General features: G+C 43.5%; 1 protein-coding gene across 9 annotated transcripts in view; it reads right to left on the bottom strand.

The window, feature by feature from the left end:
- Nucleotides 1–1,378: 1,378 nt before the first annotated feature.
- The window catches only part of NEU2 (neuraminidase 2), a 35,960-nt gene continuing 27,670 nt past the window's right edge, over nucleotides 1,379–9,668 (bottom strand). For 3 of the 9 annotated variants that reach the window (XM_088060890.1, XM_088060891.1, XM_088060886.1), the window contains exons 2-3: nucleotides 4,097–4,301; nucleotides 1,379–2,394 (exon numbers count right to left, since the gene is read on the bottom strand). In XM_088060890.1, the coding sequence (XP_087917016.1) occupies nucleotides 1,456–2,394; nucleotides 4,097–4,297 (1,140 nt within the window). In that variant the 5' untranslated portion in view covers nucleotides 4,298–4,301 and the 3' untranslated portion in view covers nucleotides 1,379–1,455. Of the gene's footprint in view, nucleotides 2,435–3,370; nucleotides 3,437–4,096; nucleotides 4,302–7,785; nucleotides 7,891–9,462; nucleotides 9,634–9,668 lie in introns of those variants that run through there. The other 6 variants (XM_088060888.1, XM_088060887.1, XM_088060889.1 and 3 more) reach the window with 6 other exon arrangements.

The following is a 9,668-nucleotide window of genomic DNA, read 5'->3' as shown; positions in this document are numbered from 1 at the left end:
CACATTTTCCATGCAGTCATTGAACATGTGCACACGCAGAGGATACAACACAAAGGAAACAAGCACCGACTGGTTCAAATGTAGAATTTTGTCCAGAGGCATGTGTAACACTTCCCTAGCTCCATCTGCTCTGATGTGTCTTGCCTGATAGCCATTTGTTTCTGGTCAGTCTCTTGTCTAGTCGTTGTATAATGCATCCCTTCAAAACACACTGTATAGTAGTAGAGTAGTGTCTCTCTCACCAAAACTAGAGCTGTTTCCTTCAGAAATCTACTGAAAAACTGTCTACATTGGAAAGCCTTCCAGCTTAAGTGTTTTATGCTACTCTGGCCTTGGTCAGTTCTCCTTCCTCTGACACCGGTGCTTTTTTGGTGAAAGTGGGGAAATGTCATTTGTTTGATATAGTGCCTCATATGCTAATAATACTCTGTAATAACAAGACATGGGGTTGCCCACAATAAGAGCAATTGCTATGTGGATCATAGCTTGGCACTTGTGTTAGAAAGACCAGCAAGCAGTTCCCCTCCTGACTCTAAATTGGGAGCTCCCTCTGCAGACCTGTCCTGATCCTGCAGTTCCCATATAGGCAAAATGCCATTTTTGCCACTTGCTCTGTCCCCGAACATGGAAGGGTCCTGGTGTCCTCAATGGCTCCCACTGTCACTGCCGAGGGAGAGGGAGCAGCCAGAGCACACAAGGCTGTGCTTTTCTTACACATGGGAAACTGCACCTTCTCAATGTAGTGTAAGCAAAAGGGCAAGTAAGCAAGGAAACACAGCATGGGAAATAAAGGAGAAGGTTAAGTTAGACAGAAGCCCCTGGAGTGCCTGGGAACTCAGCCAGGCAGCCCCAAACACAGTGAAGAAGTTGGCAAGGAATATCCCAGGAGCAAGGCATCACATGGCCTTGATGAAATAAGAAGACAGAAAGCCCTGGAAATTACAGGTGCCCACATTCCTGCGTTGGGTGCAAGAAGCAGTGCTCCTTACCAGAGCCAAAGCAGTTTCCTGAAGATGACAGCAGTTATAGGGTAGTAAGCCAAGTGCCCTCTGTAGAAGTTTCTTCACAACTTACTAAATACCACTGAGCATAACCCTGCTGCCATCTGTTCCCTTGTAGTCCCTGCCCTGTTAGCACACGTGTCCCTGATGAAGTCTATCAGAGACCTCAAGGTGAGAAGCCCTATACAAAGATCACACTTGTTTCGGGCACGTGATGTGTAAAAAGGTAGCCAAAGAGAACAGCAAAAAGGGAGAACGGGCAATAGAAAACAAAACCAAACATGTTACGTTGTGGTATGTTTAATTGATTTCACAACCTACAGACACAACAAGACAACACCAAACTATGTGTGCAGCAGGAGTAAAAAAACCTTTTACTGAGGGATAAGAAATGACAGTAAAAAGCATCAGCAAAGATGGTTTTTGGAGGGATGCTGATGGAAAAGCTTGAGACTCAGTGTTCCGAGGGAAAGGCTTGCTTCAAGGTGAACATGACAAAAATAATCTCTTCACATTGTCTGTGGGTCCCATATTCAAAGAGGCAAGAGAACAAAGGTGAGCCATCAGGCCCAGTGCCCATATACTGCAGATCTGAATAAGCACACAGGCCCTTGAAGAGTATGCTGGGTTTTGTCCAGTGTCCTGGATTTAAAGGGTTTTTGTTGAGGTAAATTCCTAAATCTTTTCGACCCCTTGGGTCTGTAGGATGAGCATAGAGTAACCAACTATCTTGACATCTGGCATCTGGGGGAGGTGGAAAGGCAGTAACACTTCCATGGCATCCAGAGGGAGGTTCTATTAGCGTTTCAACCCTCTGGCCTCCCTCAAAGTCCAGCCCATGGTTGTAGCTGACAGCCTGGATCCTGGCTCCCCTGTTGCTCCTTGCATTGCAATAAAGGACCTTTCTGCCACAGCTATGCACCTCTGCTACCTGACACTCCACCGCACTCTCCTCCCCCACAAAGTTCCCCTTCTCCCATGTTGTCCCATGGTCAGAGCTGATGAAGCAGAAGGCATGAGGGGTGGGGTGTTGCTTGGGATCCAAGATACGATAGGCGTAGGCAGGAATCACAAGGCTCCGGGCCTCGTTGAGCAATTGTAATCCATGACCTGGCCCCACTGCAAACGTGGCCCAGTTCTTGTACTCATTCCTAATGGTCCTGTCGGTGACATCCTGGGCAGTGCTCCAGGTGCGTCCTTGGTCCATGCTAGTGACATAGCAGAGACGTACCAGGTTGATCTTTGTCCTCAGCTGATGCTGCTCAGAGATCTTTCCTGGGACAGCTATGAAGAACAAGATGAGTTTTCCCGAGACCTCATCATATACCGGGCAAGGATTCATAGATCGGTGGTCCTCCAGCTGTGCACTGACAAGGGTCTCCATCCTTTTCCACTGCCAGGGCCCGTGGGAAGGGAGACAGGAATGGAACACACTGTTACAAAGAGACCCACATTATAGTGCAAGGATGTCTGGATAAAAGCTACAGAAGAGCACGGGAAGAACAGAAACAGGATAATGGATAGAGCAAGAAATGGGAAGACAATAATCTGGCATCACCAAAGGCAAGTGAAAATTATTTAGATGACACAAAGCATGTACACTTCACCAAGCATGTGGGTTATGTCCTTTTCAATTACTACTCCCTGAGGAACTGATAGCTCCATAACTCAATGCAGCTGGTGGCTGATGACTCCCTTTAAAAAGCTACAATGGCTGAATTTTCAGAAGTTCTCACAAATATATGTATGGCACACAGACATGCCCAGTGGTCAGAGTGTGCTAGTACAGACACTCTGCTGTGTCAATGTTTTTAGGAAGTCACACAGAAACCCGAGCCCTTTTGAATAAATCCTACATGATGACAAATCCCGTTTAATTTGGGCTCCTGTTCCTCCACTTTGATGTGAATGTATGTGAATGGGCAACCCAGCTTACACTGAGGCACCTTGCTAGGGCTGATTGCGTGGGTCTGGTGTGGAAATTTGGACCCTGAGCTGTCTGACTCAGAAAATAGGTCGCGGAGCTGGTATAACTACCCAGCAAGCCCTGTTTTCTTCAATGAATAGCACATAACACAATCATGTTTCTAACACTAGAATTGCAATTATAAAACTATGACTACATAGTGTTATTGGCTTGGTAAGCAAAGCAGTAGTTTTCAGTAAGATTATATTAATTAGCTTTTCTGCCCTGATTTGCTGATTAGCCTTTTTATTCATATCTTATCTTTTTCTATCCAACTAATATTAACTTTTATTGAAAATCTAATGTTTCCATTTTAAAAAACTAGCATGTGAACAAAAATTACTAAGTTTATGACCAACTGAACCCCACTAACTGAATTACAGGGAGTTACACAAGGTGTTACCTGAATGGTACTGCAGGTGGGCTCAGAGGCTGCTTCTGCTAGGCAGACTCCAGCTCTTAAGAGCCTATAATCTAAGGCAACCAACGAAGGTTTGGAATAGAAAAATATAATTACATTTCTTTTCCCCAAGACATTAATGCCTTTGCATATGCAAAAAATTATTATAAATAGAGTTTCCACCACCCCCAGCCACCCAGCAGCAAAACTGTTAATAATAACTGGTAGGTTAATAAGGTAGCAAATTCACTGGCACCAAAAAACCAGACACTTTTTTTTGCATGGGGAGACTAGGTATTCTTAATTGTTTATTAAACTATAAATTAGTCCTAAAATGATGAATTAAGAAACCAAAAGAATAGTCACTGATTGCTAATTTACTCCTCCCCATCGCTGGGGCATTTCTTCCTCTTCCTTGAGGCATTTCTGCCCTTCCACCACATTTTTCCTGCTACAACAGGACTTTGTCCCATCTCTCTATCTGCATCCCCAGCTCTGCAATGATGGGTCAAAGCCACCCCTAGAATATCTACTCCATTTTAGTCCCCCCAACAGCTGCCCATAGGGTCGAATCCCAGCAGTTATAACAAGACATGCATTATTTATAGGCAGATTTGTCTCCTGTACCTGGGGAAGAGAAGTTGCCCTGTCCCTACAGCGAGGGGGAAAATCCATTCAGCTCACTGGGGGCAGGAAGGCAGAGCAGGGGACAGTGTCCTTCACTGGTACCTGAACGTGCTGCGTGGCTGGGTCATACACGCCTCTGCGCATGGCTATCAGCTTGGCGTGTTCATCCACCAGGTCCTCTCGTTCCTCAGCAAAGGCCAGGATCATGCTGAACCGTGGCAGGTAGAGCAGGGCTGGAATTCGATAGCTCCAGGTACCGTTCTGGAATAATGTTTCTTGCTCCAAGACAGGGAACGCAGCCATTGTGCTAGAGGGAAGAGGACAAAGCACACTGCATTTTGACCCAGCAAAGTGTGATGGGGCAGATTCCACTGATTTTTGCTCTCTCTGCTCAGTGGGACCTGTCCTGCATTGAAACTTCCTTTCTGCTACTTTCAGCTTTGCCTTTTCCTTCTGCTTTTCCAAAGAGAACCTATGCATAGCATAGTAGCTGGAACTCAGGCAAACTTACCCCAGGAACAGCCTGGATGGTCTGACTGGAGTGTCGCAAGGTAAGTACACCAAACAGAGTTAGTGAAAAAGCTGTGCTTTGTTGTCTTTTTAATTAAACGCACAGACTGGGTTGTTGTCTTGGTTTTGGTTGTTGGTTTTTTCTTTGTGTTTTTTTTTTTAAGTCTGTAATAAGACATTGTAGTACTTTCCCTCAGAAGACCATTAGTTTCTCTGTTCATGTTGTATCCAAAACTTGGCACAGAACTTCTGCTTTGCCAAACATGAGCTTAAAATCCCATATAAATGACACACTGAGGCAATCCCTGGCCCCAGGGGTGCCTCAGTTTGAGGATGACAAGCACTGAGCATGAATAAGAAAAGGAAAAGAGCACCCCTCCTTCTGTAAGATCAAAGAACAGTCTGAATAGTGTAGCAACACTTGGGATGGAACTTCTGACCAGGCAGAAACCTTGTCCTCTTTGCAATGATTTAATAGCAATGTTATTAAGGAAGGCAAACATGAGGGACAATTTAAAGAAGCTACCTCTGTGTAACTGCTCTGTGCTATGGCCCCATATATCCTCTCTTCCCCTTCTCAGACCTACTTGGCCCTCTGTCCTCTTGCACCAGTGAGCCAACTCACTCCAGTAAAAAAGCCAGTAGATTGAGGGAATTATATCTCAGCAGATGGGGGGAAAATAAGGGGAAAAAAAAAAAAAAAGGAAAAATATAAAAGGAAAAAAAAATAAAAATCTCACATGATGCACCAGAAACTGAATGCTTGGATATTCCCTGCTCAGCAGAGAAGGTGGGGAAGAAAAAAAAGAAAAAAAAATATTAAAAAAAAATCAAGCCTTAGATCTCTGACGCATTGAGTGGGTAGGATGGCAGGAAGAAGATGACAATACACTATGAGTAAGAAATTCAAATGCCTCCTACCTCGCTGAGGCAAGACTTGCTGTCCTCTTCGTTGAGGATTCTCCTATTTACCTAAATTTTGGAAAGTGCTATAGCAGCTACTGGACAGAGATGAGCTCCTGATGTTCTTGAAGGCTGCCTTGATGATTCAGGACCAGATATGGAGGCAGCTTCAGAGTTCTTGTACCTACCTGGAGAATGGTTTGTACTCTTCCATCTTTAAGAAGATTATATTAGCCAGCCTAACTAACATAGACTTGGTCAATAATTTTATTTTTTATAGTGTTTATTTTTGAGTTAGAAAAACACAGATAAACTGAGTTTATCCTCCAGACAAATCTGAATCACAAGGCTAGCTAGCTCACATACATAGCTAGCTAGGACCATACATTCCACTCTATCCAGATCCATTGCAGTAAGTGTTCAAATATTCCTTGCTTTCACCTTCTAGATGCTATAAATATCAATGAGAGTTTTGAACTCACAGCACTGCTCAGAAGGGCCTGAACTACACTGCTCTAGCTAAAGCCAGCTGTACAGTCCACAGCAAGCCACAGCTCCACTGCCACTCTGATCTAAAGGCATTGGAGAGAGAAGTCTATCTCCCGGGAGCAGCTGCTCCCTCGTCACTGTCACAGAAGATACAGCAGTGTGAGGAAAGGCAGCAGCACTGCTACTGTACACAGTGTTACCAGAACTGGATCACAGCTATCCATGCAATAACATGAAGGAAATAGGAAGACCTTCCCAGAACAAACAACAGTGCCGTTCGCTACTTACCAGCATGGATCTGGCTATTTATGGCTCCTGAAACAGAAACTCACCAGTGTGCTTCCAGACTATTTAAAGGGAGATTATTTAAAGGGAGATTAGTCAGCCTGTCTAGTGCAGCACAGGTTCCCTAGTGTTCCTGCTCATAATGCCATCCTGATCTTGCAGTCCTGCTTCAGAGCAGGGCAACAGGGAAGGAAAAGAAAGGTAAAAAAAACAAAGAAGAGGAAGAAAGGGAGAGAGAGAGATCTGGGCAGGCCCATGAAGCCCTTGAAGGAAAGCCAAGAAACCAGTGCCATGGGAGGCCATGCTGTACACGAGTCCCTCTCGTCTGAGCCTGTCACCTGCACACAGCTCTGCCCACGCTCTCAGCCCCTCTGTGACAAGCTCACTGTGAATGTCACAACATCTTCCACTTACTGCCAAATGGGGATAGAGGAAATAGCTGAACTGGGAATAGCTGCCATAGAAACAAGCCTGAGGCTCCTGGACACAGCAACCATAATCAAGGAAAATTCTAGAATCAAGTGACATTTCCATCTATCCAGAGACTAAACAGAGATACATGTGAGTGTGTGTGTGTATATACACTTGTACATACACTCCCTACACACAGTGTAGGTATTATGGCTGTATGCGTATATATACATGCTATGTATCCATCTGCAGAGAAACTTTTCCATCCTTTTTCAGACACACAAAGTCAGTATTCAGCTTCTTCTACTTTCTCCCTTGTGGATTCTCATGCAGAGATTGAGTCATAACAGTTTGAGTTTCACACAGAATCAAAAATGCAGGATCTTTAAATAAGCTTAAAGTTCATAATATATATATATTAAAAGAAAGCAAAATAGGGCTGCTTTGGTTACTTGTCCAGCCACCTGAAGGGAATTGATTTTTCTTTTGACCCCAAGCTGTATTCGAAGGCATGCCCACTAACTAGACCCTCCTGAATAAAAAAAAGAAGTAAAACTGGTAAATCTTTGACTGGACAGCCATATGAAGAGTGTTCCAATGCTTATACTCCAGGAGTGCAGGATTTCAAATCGCACATGCCTTCCAAGGCTACATTGCCAGGGGATGCATGTGTCCATGATGCTACTCGGTTCCTTAACCCTACTGAAATAGCACGGGCTGCCCTGTAAGGAAGAAAACAGTGCTGCAGCCAGCATACTACAAGGACATGGGCAAGACAAAGATCACAGCAATATCTTTTGAAATACTAAGAGCTATATTGGAAAAAAAAGATAAGCTTCTGGAAATACAAAGGCCTGAAACACAAGCAAGAGACTGGAGAGTTGTATATGTGAAGACAAAAAGTGCTCAGATCTGTATCAACTCAACAGCCTTGGAGAGAAGAGTTAGCCATACTTCTGTGAACTATAGGAGTAAGAAAGGGTAAGTAGATGTATTATTTTTTTTCCTAAGAGAAAAGAACATAACTGGTCACCTCTTTCTGGATGACAGAGGTCCTAGTGAGGAGAAGGGAAATTCATTGTGTAGTCATTAAGCCAATATCTCCTACTGCTTTTTAGTATTTACCCGGATCTTTAATTTATTTTCCAGGCTTATCCTTGCAAAGTGTCTTGCTCAGGGAGGCTGATGTTTACCTGCAATTCCTCTCCAAGGCACGAGGGAAGCTGCTGCACTGAGATCCAGTACCTCACCTCTGGGCAGGGCTGGGCAGACAGGGAAAGATGAGCACACTGGAAACACTAAGAGAAGGGGGAGTTAAACTGGAGGAAGCCATTACTCATCATTTGCAAGTTACACACTGTAATGATTTCCAAAGCAGAGACTGTTTCCAGCACACCAGAAGAGTCAAAAGAAATAACAGTTGTCAACAAGTGAATTTATGGTGGATTTAATGCCTGGAAGAAGCCCAGGTGGCAGTAAGGAAAAGGTGCTGGTAGACACCAGGAGAGGATACTTGTTCCTTCCACTTCTGTCCTTCAAGGCAGCTCACATGGACTTGGAGCAGGATCAACCATTGCGTGTTTATTTGCTTTAATCCTCTCCAAGAAAAGTGAGTAAAAAGCATAACATTTCCACTGGCCTCAGCTTCTGTAAAAACCTGTTCTGAACATGATTAGAACCAAGCTGAAATAACAGCATGTCTTTAAAACAAACCGTGCTTTGCATGTTTTTTTTTAAAGAAAAACAAACAAATATGCTGGGTTTGATCCCTTAGTCCCTGTCAGAGAGCTCTATGCTCTGTGCAGCAGGTAGCTTGTTCTTGAGTGATTTCAGATAGGTCACAAAAGAACTATCCAACCCATTCAGAGAGACTCTGGGGGAAGAACAGTCAAAAAACGCAGAGAGACTCAAGTTCAAAACTCAACTAAAATTCTGCTTTTCAAGGCAAGCGTAAGAACCCAGGACTGGTCATTCTCTATTCAACATCAGACCTGGACTTACAGTTTTCCAAATGTGTAAAGTCAACCAAGCATTATGCCAAAACACACTCCTTGTCTCACTCAAAGGGAAATAATTTCTATTGGGATATTGCATAGTGGGGTCCCACCCAGAAATAGTCACGTTCCAGTTGTATAGGGCAAAGAAATAGAAGACCCAGTTTGCTTCTAGAGTAATTGCCACACAGTGCACTTCTGCATGGAAGTTTTCCTCCCTCCTAAGCAGCATGACTGTGCCTGTTTCTGCCGAAGCCCAGCATCAGAGCACTCCATCTCCAACCTGCTTATCCCCTCAGACCAGACCCTACACTAAATCTAGGCTATGGAATTTCTTAACAAGCTAGGCAACACACATTATTTAGCTGGCTAAATCACCCTCAATGTAAAGTCAGAAAGATGTTATCAGCAAAAACTGTCAAACAATAAACCTTAAACAAACTAAAATATTCAGAATTTAGAAGTGAAAAAGACACAAAACTGGAATGACTTTAATCCAGCAGCCAATTGAACTAAATTTTTTAACCACACTAGAAACAAAAACTTTCTCTTGTGTTAAAAACTTAATACCACATTTACAAGGGGATTTTCCATCTCGCCAGTACATGCTTTCCTAAACAATCAGTCAGGGTCTGCTTTCAAACTGTTGTGGCTCAGCTTGGCACTAGCTCCTGTGCCTTAAAGTGGAGATTTTCTTAGCAGGAGAGAGGAATTACATGAAGCAGCAGTATTTTTCTTAAAATATATTTGGTGGAGGAACCCACAAACTGCATTCCCTATTTCAACCTACAAAACGTTGTATTTACCTTTTTAGTTCCTAGCAATGTCCACAGTTATGAAAAGAAAAGAAAAATAAAAAGAAAAGGAAAAAAATACCTTTTTTATTCTGTGTCTTCTGGAAGTCACGTCAAAAGGAAAGAATCAGAACCAAAAAGAACTCCTATTGAATTAGACAAAAGGGATGCTCACCACGCTCTTACTAGTCTCCAACCTGCAAAATTGTTTATGTTGGCAGCAATGTCAGCCGTCTTAGATCCCCAGGAAAAGCTATCAGCTGGCATATAAACACAAGCTTACATTTA

This window comes from Pseudopodoces humilis, chromosome 11, assembly GCF_049639895.1.
Source record: "Pseudopodoces humilis isolate 2021_Gansu_Grassland_sample_001 chromosome 11, ASM4963989v1, whole genome shotgun sequence".
NCBI lineage: Eukaryota > Metazoa > Chordata > Aves > Passeriformes > Paridae > Pseudopodoces > Pseudopodoces humilis.
This window is presented reverse-complemented; position numbering and strand designations above follow the sequence as displayed.